Source organism: Ascidia mentula, chromosome 1 (genome assembly GCF_947561715.1).
Source record: "Ascidia mentula chromosome 1, kaAscMent1.1, whole genome shotgun sequence".
NCBI classification, from domain to species: Eukaryota; Metazoa; Chordata; class Ascidiacea; order Phlebobranchia; family Ascidiidae; genus Ascidia; species Ascidia mentula.
Window position 1 is genome coordinate 13,492,286 of NC_138566.1, and position 12,302 is coordinate 13,504,587.

At 38.3% G+C, this 12,302-nt stretch overlaps 2 protein-coding genes across 5 annotated transcripts; both read right to left on the reverse strand.

The window, feature by feature from the left end:
• Nucleotides 1-3,732: 3,732 nt before the first annotated feature.
• LOC145909727 (uncharacterized) lies at nucleotides 3,733-5,881 on the reverse strand. The gene is made up of 2 exons (XM_082997083.1): nucleotides 5,599-5,881; nucleotides 3,733-5,313 (listed from the first exon to the last, which is right to left on the reverse strand). Exon 2 carries the CDS (start codon nucleotides 5,265-5,267, stop codon nucleotides 4,434-4,436), a length of 834 nt encoding a protein of 277 aa, XP_082853209.1. The 5' UTR covers nucleotides 5,268-5,313; nucleotides 5,599-5,881; the 3' UTR covers nucleotides 3,733-4,433.
• Nucleotides 5,882-7,388: 1,507 nt separating this feature from the next.
• LOC145887748 (chloride channel protein 2-like) lies at nucleotides 7,389-12,139 on the reverse strand. Of its 4 annotated transcripts, none has more exons than XM_082978958.1 (2): nucleotides 10,361-12,139; nucleotides 7,389-10,285 (listed from the first exon to the last, which is right to left on the reverse strand). In XM_082978958.1, the coding sequence occupies exons 1-2, from the start codon at nucleotides 11,868-11,870 to the stop codon at nucleotides 9,504-9,506; spliced, it is 2,292 nt and encodes a 763-aa protein (XP_082835084.1). In that variant the 5' UTR covers nucleotides 11,871-12,139; the 3' UTR covers nucleotides 7,389-9,503. The 4 variants fall into 4 exon arrangements, with proteins under 4 accessions (XP_082835084.1, XP_082835085.1, XP_082835082.1 ...); XM_082978959.1 differs by having other exon boundaries at nucleotides 7,390-11,752; nucleotides 11,811-12,139; XM_082978956.1 differs by having other exon boundaries at nucleotides 7,390-11,752; nucleotides 11,807-12,139.
• Between the last annotated feature and the right edge of the window lie 163 nt (nucleotides 12,140-12,302).

The following is a 12,302-nucleotide window of genomic DNA, read 5'->3' on the forward strand; positions in this document are numbered from 1 at the left end:
TCACGAACCCCTAAAACATTCTTTGAAAAGCCATGGACCCCTTTGCAAGAAACACATTGCACATGTCGAAAAATTAAAATTCGTGGACAGTGCAACCTTATGGACAGAGGAAAATACGTGGATTTTCGGAATAATTGTATTTCGTTTCATGGACCCCTAATGCATTAAAACAGAACCCCTGATATAGGCGAACATTTGAAACCTTTCCGGGCCGCAGGATTTTTTTTAATTTTGCACAGAGCTTTCCTGGAGCATGCAGATGAACGCGGTATAAGTTAAAATCCCAACAGTTTTCAAGTTTCCCAGCGAAATGAACTTAACTGCAGGTCACCGGCTATGACGTCATAGAGCCCTGAACGCGCGTATAGGCTGGCCACAAGGCCTATAACCATCTTTAATAATTATGCGTATTTATTATATTTTCAAGGTACAACGAACATTTACCAAAACAAGTATTTTTAATCCCATATTCGGTGCCAAACTTTTGCACTTCCGGTGCAAAATTCACTTCAATAACTAAGTTTTTTAGAGTTACCTGATTTCGTCGAATTAATCTGATTGGTCAAAGTTGTATCTACGGAACTCAGGTTAAAGGGTCGCATTGGCGATTTTTGACGGACTTCCACCGCCAAAGACCTGACTTCAAGCTTCCGACATCATGTTGGCAGCAGGTCCCGACACCGTTGGTCTTGGAGCAAAGTTCGGTCCGAGACCAAAACAGAGATCTGACACCGAACACCGTGATCTGTTTATTTGTGGAAAGAGTATTGCAGCTTACAAAATGATTCCCAGTTGGCTGCTATAATTGAAGCTCTGTGTTTGAAACTCCGTGGCAGACTTATTTATTAATGGAAACACACGTTTGCAATGCCAGGCGGCGTAAAGTTAAATTTGTTCCAAGCGCGTTAGTGACTGATGAGAGAGTAACTTCTACCGTGTGCCAGTTGTTGGTTAGGTGACCGAGACTAGTTGGGTGGCAGAGTAAAAATACCGGAGAATGACAACGAACTGAGACAACGAAACGTGCGAACGGGTATTTAACAAGTTACAATAAAGAAAAAAGGTTTGTCGTCGAGCCGGATGCCAGAAGACTGTGCGAGTTCTGCCGGAAAGCCTATAACACCGTCTGTGTCCCAAATGTGTGAAGAATTACGTAGGGAAACATGCGTGTTGCTACAGTATCAAAGACGATGCAGAAACAAAGAGATAATTGTTGCGATTACGCAGTTTCAAAAGACCAAGCTTGAAAAATATATCAAACGGTTTTGAATTATGACAAGCCGAATTCCCCACAAGGTACAGAAAGATGACAGCTGCAGGTATACATGGTCGAGGCAAAGTATATGCTGTTCCATGCTTTGACGGAATTCAGGTTTTAAGGGAGTTAAATTAAAGCTAGGAACAGAAATCACGGAAAAGTATAGAAACACAAAAGTACAGCTCGCACACTACAGCAGAAATACTAGGTGCTGGCAAGAACATTAAAGGTATAATTACTCCAGATGCACGTTATAAATTCCTAGCGTCAGTCAATCCTTGCGTTCAGTAGCTTCTGATAGTTGTATGGACTACCATCCAACTTCTTCATGATTAAGAGAGGCAAATTCAAACTTTGTTTGATAATTTGCGCAAAAAAACATGTTCGAAGTCGGTTAAGTAGCAGCAAGACCAAGAAGTTGGTTCATTGGGCTTTGTGCGAGAGTCGCATCATCAGCACCATGTTTATACCTGTATCAGACTCTTATTTCAGCTAGGTTTGTTACAAACTCGTAAACTGAACAGCGCAAGCAGATAAAACAAAACAAGAACGATTCAAAACTAATTTCCTACACGGCTCCACCTTATTTAAATAGAATAAACTTATCCTAGCAATACCAACAAAACTAACCGCCGAATTATTAACAAATAAATCGAATTAAATCGGATTGTTGCAGTTGCGATTTACAATGTAAAATCCGCACGGCCTGGTAACGTGCCAACTGCCACATTAGATTCTTTCCTTATGCTGGAACGCAACCCTTCGGCGGAAACTCACGTAATCAACTAAAAAAGCCTTGCTCTACCGACGTTACGAACTGACGCAACCGACAGAAGTCGAGATGGAAGATGCCAGGTGTGACGGTTCTTTAGCATCTTCCACCCCGAAGTCTATAGACTGTAAATAACTCTAAGGGTCTCAGAGATATTTAACAGTGTCTCGATGGCCTGAGCGGTTATTGAGTCTCTTCGATGGTTGAACCTGCTTCTACCCCGTTCTATAAAGCACCCAGAACCAAGATCTCTTCCCGAATAATTGTATTCATTTCTGTTATCTTCTTCATTACGACGGTACATTACAACTTTCAATACAACGTTGTTAGGATGTTAGCAAATTGAATGGCAGCAAATAGAATGAATTTATCGGTCTAAACTGGGCTTTAAAAAGTTCTCCGTACTGAGAGCTGGTTGGTCAATGATGTCACGTGATATCACGAACCGCTCGAAGTAATAGGCCTATAATACAAGAACATAGGTGTGATGTGACCTAAGCATAGGAGAGCATTTTATGGGCAACCTTCTAATACTACAGGTGCGCTAGGTGCGCTAGGTCCGCTAGGTGCGCTAGGTCCGCTAGGTCCGCTAGGTCCGCTAGGTCCGCTGTATTCAACCTTCTAATACAGGGGTGTCCAAAACTTGGCCCGCGGGACAAATGTGGCCCCGCCACGGCATTTTACATTCGTTGCAAAATTTATCTGTGCTTGTATAAGATGACGCTCATTTCGCCTTTTTCTGGAAAATTAGTCCCAGCTATAATACTTTATTACTGAAAGTCGAAGCACTTGTATGCGCCCAACTTGTCACTGATGGTACACCTGTCATGACTGCTACGAAGTGGATCTTTAGCAAAGTCAGCGAGGAAGGGGCAGCTGTATTAAATTGCACTGCATTATCCACCAACAGGCTCTCTGTGCAAAAGATTTTAAATCTGATCAATTCATAAAACCAGTGACAAAAAGCAATTAATGTCATTCGTTAAGAGCTTTGCGACACCGCCAGTTTCAACAGTTGTTGCTTGGCAGATATCATTTATCACAGAGATGTGAGGTGGCTAAGTCGATGGTCGGCTCTTTTCTCTCTTTGAAAGGAGGTTGCACATTTGTTTTGTGTAAAGGAGGAACCAATGAAAGAACTATCAGAACCTGCTTGGCTCCCGGATTTAGCTTTTTTGTGGACGTAACGAAACATTTAATTACACTGAATGTCAAACTTCAAGAACGAGATGAAACTGTGAGTCACCTTTGTACTCACCTTAAGGTTTTCCGCACAACAACTTGCGTACAAGTTACTGTATCTTCTCTTTCGAGAGAGTTTTGGACTCACCCATTTTTTCCCCCTGGGGGCATTTGTTCCCCCCCTCTCCCGGTTGGACATTATTTGGTGCAAAAGAGCACCAACAAATGTTGGATTTTACAGAAAAATTAATCGTTTCTATGGTGGCTTTATGCTAGGCCCATCTCTCCTCTGCACAATAGCACCAAAATTAGTTGCTAACTACCATGTTGTACTCATGCGAAACACACTATAGTTGCGACCCACAGTTTGGGAAACACTGGTCTGGGATCCCAAATTGTGTGTTGTTTTAATGTTGTTGGTGCCCAAGGCTTTGGACGAATTTAGTTTCCATAGCAACAAATTTGACCAAATTTTCTGTAATTACAACCTGAAGGCCCTATCTTACAATTAAATCCTATAAAATGAGGTTCAGAGGTAATCTGCCTACATGGACCTGTGGCGGCAGTTTCACTTGTTTGCCAAAAACAATTGCTGGGGCCTGTGACTTCTGAAGGGGGACTACTATAGCTCTATAGAAAAAAATCGATTGCATCTGCAATAACATGGTACACAGCAAATGCTCATCGGGAGACTTCATTTCCTATGGGAGGTACAAACATCTTAGGGAGGCTGCAAAAACAATTATAAGACATCTAATTTCCAGAAAACCACACAAAAAATTCCCAAAACATGCTTAAAATAGCAACAGTTCGTACATTTGTGTTCATTTAAACTTGGCACCCATGCCTAACCAATTGCATTGTTAAACATAATTTTGCCCTGTTATGCACGACAAAGGCATTTCCTGACCAACAAAGTTTCTTCCACCTAAAGTAATTGCACCTAATTGGATAAGATGTGGGGCTAATGTAAAGTTGTAAATCAGTGAGCATTTTTATGATACATTTTCCACAAAATCTGCCCGAATTCTTTGTTGCTTAATTAACTCCTTCACTCAGCACAGATGGACAACTGTCCGAAACATGCTTAAATTTGCCGTTCAAAAACAGCATTTTCCACCAGCAAAACTTACTACAATAGAAATACTGATGTGTGACGTACAGCAAGGTAAAATCACGAATTGCTAAGCATCTGATTTCAGCCGTTGTTCAAACCAGCCATTAAAATTCTAAATCTTCATCAGGATCTGCATAATCCAAATCATCTTCGGAGCATGCTTCATAAAGTATGTTTCCATTTTGTTTTGTTTTTTTGTAAGGCAACACTAATAAACTTTTCTGGATGTCTTCCGCCTGTTTTCTTGAGGTTTCAAAACAAGCAATTTTATTTGGGATTGATTCCTGCATTTTTGAGGAAACTTCATTTGTTAGATTGCAGATATTTATCTGTAGGCTAAAGTCTGTTAATACAGCAAATATTTCTTCAGTCAATGTCACCTTTTTTGATGATTTTACAATCCTTCCATTACAATGAACAACATCTTCGCTCAAACAAACATTTGGCATCTTTGATAAAGTTAGACTTATATCAGCCATTTTTGCAAGTTGTAAGGAAGTGAATGGTGATAGGAGATCTGTGTGAATAACTGCTACAATCTCTGTGATGTGTGTGCAATGCTTTAGTTTACACAAACTTTGAAACACTGCCAGGGCAGAAGATTTTTGCATCCATGGGTTTAAGGAATCAATAAAAACACAATGTTTTGAAGTTTGTTCAATATCACATACAGTTGCCACAAAATCATCAACATGTAACTTAGTGTAGCATGGGGCAAAAAACTCCTTTACAACCACATTTGTTGCATCAATCACAGTAACAAAATCTTGTTTTGGTTGTTCAAACAAACATACATGGACATTGCTGTGACTATTCACCTTGTGATGTATGAAGGAAAAAAACAAACTTAAATCTGGAGCATCTGTGGTATCTTGTATAAGAACCAACTTTCCATTGTCCAAGGTATTTCTTTGTGGTGACAGTAGTTGTCTCAACATGTCCAACAGGAGACAAACTTACTCATCAAAAGCTAAAATCTGCCAACTGGAAAAAATATTTACATGGTTAGACCATAGTATATATATATATATATATATATATATATGGTAGTGCTCTTATGGTAGTGCAACAGCTCCTCCTGAATCCTGATTGTCTCCGTCACGCATGATTTCCAGGAGATCAAATGCAGCTTTTTGCATATGAAGAGATAGGAAACTTTCGAATTACAATATTTTCGAATTACTTGAAACATGGGTAGAGTGAATTTTAAGTATGTTAAAGTTAGTACTATATTGATTCTAATAATTAAAAATATTAAATATTTCCTACCCTTCTTTCTGAAGTACGGCGATGTTTTGTTGTACAGTTTTTTTAGAGTACACCATGGTTAGACCTTAGCATAGACGAAAGGTAAGACTTTTCTCGAGTCTCTCTCTTTAACACTTAAACGAAGTGGATAAATTGGAGGGGAACGTTTAATTCTTGTATGTCAAAACGTGACATGGAAACTAATGAAGATGTATTTTGTGTTGGTTATTAAGTATTAACTATGTAGGTAAAAATGATTTTTAAAAAATCAGACCCTTCTCTTCTTGGCAACTATAGTCTAATATCTCTTCTTAATCTTGATTGCAATATTTTTTTAAGGCCCTTTTGCACACGAACACAGTTTGGCACGACACAGAACAGTCTGGCACACACGGCTTTTTCATTTCGGCGAAAAAAAAAACTGGAGTAATCGAGCACGACTCCGGGGATTTCCCTGATATGAACACGAAACGGGAGGCGGACTTGCCACCATTTTTATGACTACGTGACATGTGTCAACAAACCCGAGCATGTCACTATGCATGTCACCAAATTTCAGTATGCCACATTACGTGTCACATTGCGTGTCACGAAACATGTCACTTTGTATGTTACGTAGAGACTTGGTCTTGATCCAGCTATCTATTTTAAGACATATAACTTGTTGCAGCTTGGTGTGTATGTTAACTCACTTTCTGATGTTTTCGTTTTTACGTTGATGGATTAAATAAAAAACAACCATTTGGAAAAACTTATCGGCAATGTTGTAATTGAAGGTGCAGGGACCGTTTGCAGAGAAATGAACACGCCGTGTATCTGACTCCTAAGACTATTAAAAACATCTGCCAAGAAAATTATCTTTGCGACTTTTAATCAAAATATAAAACGCTGAACAAACATACCTTGGTTCAAAACAAACAAGGTTAAATGCCGCGACGAGAGTTATACTTCAATTGCTTTTGTCTTAGTTCTCTCGCTTAGTCCGTTTTCTCGCTTCCTCTCCTTTTGGCTTACGACCATCGATATATATACGGTTATTGAGATTACATAAAATAATGAATTTGACAGGATTAATAAGAATGTGATTATTAAAACCAAAACCGATTTGCACATATGTGCAAGATTAACCCATCTGGCGAAGAGAACGAAGTGATTAACGCAAAATCCCAGATGCGCACGTAGACGCAAAGTAATCAAATTGCACAAAATAAGCACGAAGAATAATACAAAGTGTTCCTGCAGAAGTCCCACGGTGCGGAAATGTATTCTGGGTGAATGTCAGGTGTTGTACGTGCGTCATGGATTAGCACGCTGAGTTTTAATCCTGCCGAACGTCTTCATGAATCGATATATCGTCGTACCGTAGCATTTGAACGTGCACTGAAGTTTGATGTAGAATGTTGTCGCAATCTGTAGACATACTCGAACAAACAACAGTTAAAAGTGTTAGACCTAAATTACAACATAAATTTCGCGGAATAATATGACTTGTCAGATATTTTTATTTTTTTATATATTTGCGTGACAAACAGCTTCGGTTTTTGTGCAATGAAGCAAGTGACATTTTATTCAAGCGCTGGAATAACAACAAGGACAGAGAACTTGAGGATAATATACAAATAATAATAGCTTTGTCAAAAGTTCGAATTAACAGTGAAACAATCAAACATGTCTTTAGTAATTCCAGGATTGGCATTTAATACAGTCCACTAGGTGACGGGCTTTATGGGAAAAGGTGTTGCAATGTGAAATGTAATTCGTGTTTCGGCCGTAATCACGAATCTCCCACACGGCAATTTGTTGACACGCAGTGAAAATGTGTGATTGATATGTCAAGCTGCGGTCTGAGAAAAATAATAAAAAAAATGGTCGCATTTAGATTTTCAGTGCAAAATGAGCTAATGGGTAAATCACTAAGTGGATTTTTAATTCACCCACTGCACAATGCATGGCTTCAGGCTCAGCAACCAAGCGTGTGGCTTCTGGTCACTTATTGCGAAGTTGAGGCGATAGGTGCGCCGTGCGACTAGCAGTCACGTGCTGCTCTTCGGACTCGTTGTCCGGTATAGTGAAAGAAATGTGTGCATTGAGTGAATGCGTCGCGACCAGCGAGATAGCCCTGTGATTGCTCACTGAAAACACCATTCTGTATAAATGTAATTCTCCTGTTATTTTTCCTATTGACAAGTTGATTAATTAATGTAAAAGTTTACGTTTTTGAATTAAACATGACAGCCACAAATCTAAAATTATTGTTATACCGTATCCCTTATCACAGACAACAAATAGGATTATCCACGTCCGATGTTAATTCGATTTCGGGTATTAAGAAGCCGTTAGTCCCGCAATAAAAAATAATTAATTGACGATTCGGAGTCATGTATTATTTGGTGAAATTTGAAAACGTATTCAATAAAATCCCAGATGCGCACGTATACGCAAAGTAATCAAATTGCACAAAATAAGCACATAGAATACAAAGTGTTGCTGCAATGGCAAATAACGAGCTCCAGGGAAAGACAGTACTGTGTTCTGCGATTTGCCTTGTGTTTATCTTTAACACAGAGCAACATGGTAGCCCACCAACAAAAAATCATAGTGAATAGTGATTCACTTTCCTGGAAATTAAATATTGTGTGACATCTACTTGCAATAAAATGGTAAAAGCATTTCGTAGCAATATAGTGGACAAATACTTGCAAGCTTTGTTAATGCAGATAGTACATAGGAAAATCTAGGTTACAAAAATCACTGTAGTGTCATGATATTGCAATACAAGCAGTAAAATAGAAATGGGTTGAGTGCAAAAAAACATTTTATTTGATAGAATGAAGGCGAAAGAATATTTTTGTTGCAAAGGATTTCAGCGGCAAACGTCGTTGCTTGGAGTTATGCCATAATACGCATATGATATTCATAACCGATCATGAATATGCTTTTTTTTATAATTTTGGTATCGTTAGAAAGGTCAGCCTATGAAAATCATGCTGCTACCTCGTAGGCGGCCGAGTAACCCGCGTTCAAAGTTTTGTTAACTTCATCCCCTAGGTTACTTTGAATAACTCAACTAGGGGGTACACATCGAAATTGTTTAACCTCCAAGTGGTATGCAACCACAAAAAGGTTGGGAATCACTGCTATAGGACAAAAGATCCTCCTGGAGGCTCCTCAGATCCTTGCTGTGTTTTGTCCGATGAAACTGCAATAATTTTTTTTCTCTTTTGAGTAGTAGGCTACCAGTGCAGTAGATCTCCATGGGTCACAGTATATTAATGCCGATAGCCTAAAAAACCTTTTGATTTTTTGGGGGGATTTATTACTGATATATAAGTGAACGCGTGTGATTCTGATCAAAATTGGTACCGGACCAATGCATTTTTGGCCCCTGGGGACATTTGATCACCCGGTTGGATATTATTTGTGGTAAAAGAGCAACAAAAAATGCCATCTCTCCTCTACACAATAGCACCAAAATTAGTTGCTGAAAAGGGCCCAAGCAAAACAATCTTTCGTCAAGGAACATAGTAATAGACTAATTGTGCGGGTGATCTATTGGTCACGTCTTACTTACACACGAATATATTCGGGTTGGTGCGAATAATGTTTCCTATTTATTCATTTATTGCGAAGGGCCTTGAAAACAGGATTTCTTCACTTTAATGCCCATATAGTTCTTTAACAAATGGTGCAAGACTGTGTTTTGTGGTATTATCACAATAAGAATTTATTAACGGCAAAACATTTTTATTGCGCTAAATCTACAACAAATATTTGTAAAATAAGAAAAATACAAAGCACTTACACGAGTTTTGATTGAAACCACACAGTAACAGATTAGTTTGGGCCAACAGCACTTGTTTAGCTAGAACTTGTAAAGCACTGGATAATTAAATGGGAAATCACAACATGGGAAAAATCTGTTTATTTTACTTTTCACTGGGTGATTCTTCATTTTGTGTTAGGGAAACCAATTCTTGGGAAGTACAGTTAAATCCAACCTGGAAAGTCCTTTTGCTTTTTAGATACCTTTTGTTTGATCCTGTTTCACCTTCAATAGCCTTTTGCAATTCTTTTATCGAAACAACACCAACTAACTTTCCAGTACTTGTGACAAATACATGATTCAAACCCAACATGGAAAATAAAGAATGAACTTTACGAAGAGTAGTATTTTCTACAAGTTGAAATGGGGCAGGATCAATGTCACAGTTGTCAAAATTTACCATGTCTTCAAGCTGTTCGTGTAAATAGTAACTGGTATTCAAATTTGGTAAAGATTCACCGAGACCCATTAAATTCCGCAAGCCAGCTTCAGCAGAATGTGCACTTTCTCTTTTAGCCTTGTCCTTAGTGTTTGTATATTTCACATCTTGATTGACTTGATTTTTTAGCTTGGATTGTAACAAAGACTGAAGCACAGATCGCCTAATTGATCCAATCAAAATCATAGAGGTTGATGAATCCACAAGGGGAAATGTTTTTAATTTGCAATTCTGTAAAAGATTTGTCAAATCATTGTATGTTGAGGTGTAACATACATACTTCATATTTTTTACCATAAAATCTCTAACAAAAGTTTGATAGAGTTGTTTTTTTCCAGGAATAATATCTGGCAGGTAAGGTAGTTGCTTAATTTGTATGATACTGTCATATATAGATGGTTGCAATGATTGCGCTATGGCATTGGAAATCAACACAGCAATCATAACTGGAAGGATGTGTGATATTTGACCAGTTAATTCAAACACAATAACTGATGTCGAAATCGTATGTGTCACACCACCTGCCAGACTTGCAGCACCTACAACAGCATATCCTCCAGGTACTATTCGAAACATGTGATTTCCACTGTAAAACCCATCAGGATAAAGTGCTGCTACACTTTCACCAACCAGTCTTCCAAATGCTGCCCCAATTAAAAATACAGGCATAAAAACACCTGCAGGGATTGATAGAGTTATTGCCACAGCAGTCATACAAAAATGAACTATAATAAATACAACCAATGTGACAAAAATGTTAACAGAGGGGTGCTTCCATCCCTGTTGGACATCACCAGATAAAACAGATTCATCAATATAGCCTAGTTTTGCCCAAGTCTTATTATCAAATAATGTGTCCAGGGCCTCTGTGTGAGTTAGTTCCCCAGCCATAAACTGGCCAAACCCTTGTGGATAAGTTAATGAACTATAAAAGAATGACACCATTAATGGAAAAAAAAATCTATTTTTTTGGAGAAAGGATTTTACATAGTTATGGTTTCTAGAAAAATTGACAATTCCCCGGTGTATATACACAAATAATGCACTTGCAAATCCAGCAACTACTCCAATAGTTCCAAAAGCAATCAATTCTTGCAAGTCAAATGGAAATTCGACTCGAAAGTTTGTTCTAAATAGGGCAGTAATGGTTTCCTCTTCTGCATTCCACACTGCAAGTAGCCGAAAGGCAAGTGCTCCACAAACAGCACTAAAAAAACCTCTCCAATAGTTTCTAACTGCAAAATATGTTGCTGTTACTTCTATGCTGAATAATACTCCACCAATTGGAGCTGCAAAATTGCAAGCCACTCCAACAGCACAAGCAGCAGCTAACATTTCATTTTGTCTGAAATTGTTGTCTTGATTATCTGGCAAAAACCGAAAGAGTTTATTAAGTAATGTGGCACAAATGCTGGCAATATGCACAAATGGGCCTTCTTTGCCAATTGGCAACCGACTTCCCAATGAGGTGGTTAAACCTATCATTTTTGCCATCAACACCCTGAAAGTGAGATATTCATGAAGAACAACACCTCGCAAAATTGTTTTCATTTCAGGAATTCCAGAGCCAACTGCTTGTGGAGACACTATTTGAACAAAACCAACTGAAAATGCAACAAAAACCATTGGAAAAAAAACCCAGGCCAAATATTGCAAAACAACAAAGCTTTTCAGTTCCTGGTAAAGCCAATAATGTGCCTTTTGACACTTTTGTATTGCATAATCCATAGCAAAACTAAGTAGAGCCATAATTATTCCCAGCAGCAATAAAAATATCCATTCAACATCAATGTAATACAAAAAGTAGTCTTTAATAACCACATAAAAACCAAAGAATGACTTCCCTTTGGTTACATCTCCACCCACGTTGGTAGAAGTGTCCATTGTTTTGTTGCATGTTTTTACTCCTGGGTCTAAATGAGGTATAAATGTTGGATATTTTCGAAGCTTCTTGGAAAAATTTTCACCTACGAGTTTGGACTCACAGCCCAACTGTGTTTCATCTGCCTCCTGCAAGTTATCACACTCCATTGTCGTCAGTCTTTGTGGTTAACTTCACAGTACTAATCATCTGTCAAGCATTTGCATGTACCTCTTGGGCCTAAATAAATATAGCTGTATTCCATTATGTATATATAAATAACGGTAACTGTACACCCATGATATATCTTAAAAATTTTTGTAGACACTTTAGCACGCACTTTATAACTTGCGATACTCACAACAAAAAATATAAAGGCCAAACTTTCAGAAAAAACTCTCTGCACGAATATTTAGAGAAATGCGTAAAAACAAGGGGGTCTACGTCTACATGACCACATTGTAAAATGTTGAAAACGCCAAATTACGTCACAAACAAAGATACCCCCAAACTTATTTGTATCACGCAACTAGGTGGTACACGTCGAAATTGTTTTACTTGCAAGTGGTACGCAACCACAAAAAAATTAGGAATCACTGTAT

What these genes read in the sequence shown, in the direction of transcription:
- LOC145909727 (XM_082997083.1), bottom strand. Translation starts at nt 5,267, where the DNA reads ATGTTGAGACAACTACTGTCACCACAAAGAAATACCTTGGACAATGGA.
- LOC145887748 (XM_082978956.1), bottom strand. Translation starts at nt 11,870, where the DNA reads ATGGAGTGTGATAACTTGCAGGAGGCAGATGAAACACAGTTGGGCTGT. An exon ending in CTGTGAGTCCAAACTCGTAG is followed by an intron (nt 11,753 to 11,806) that starts GTGAAAATTTTT and finishes TACCTCATTTAG; the next exon opens with ACCCAGGAGTAAAAACATGC.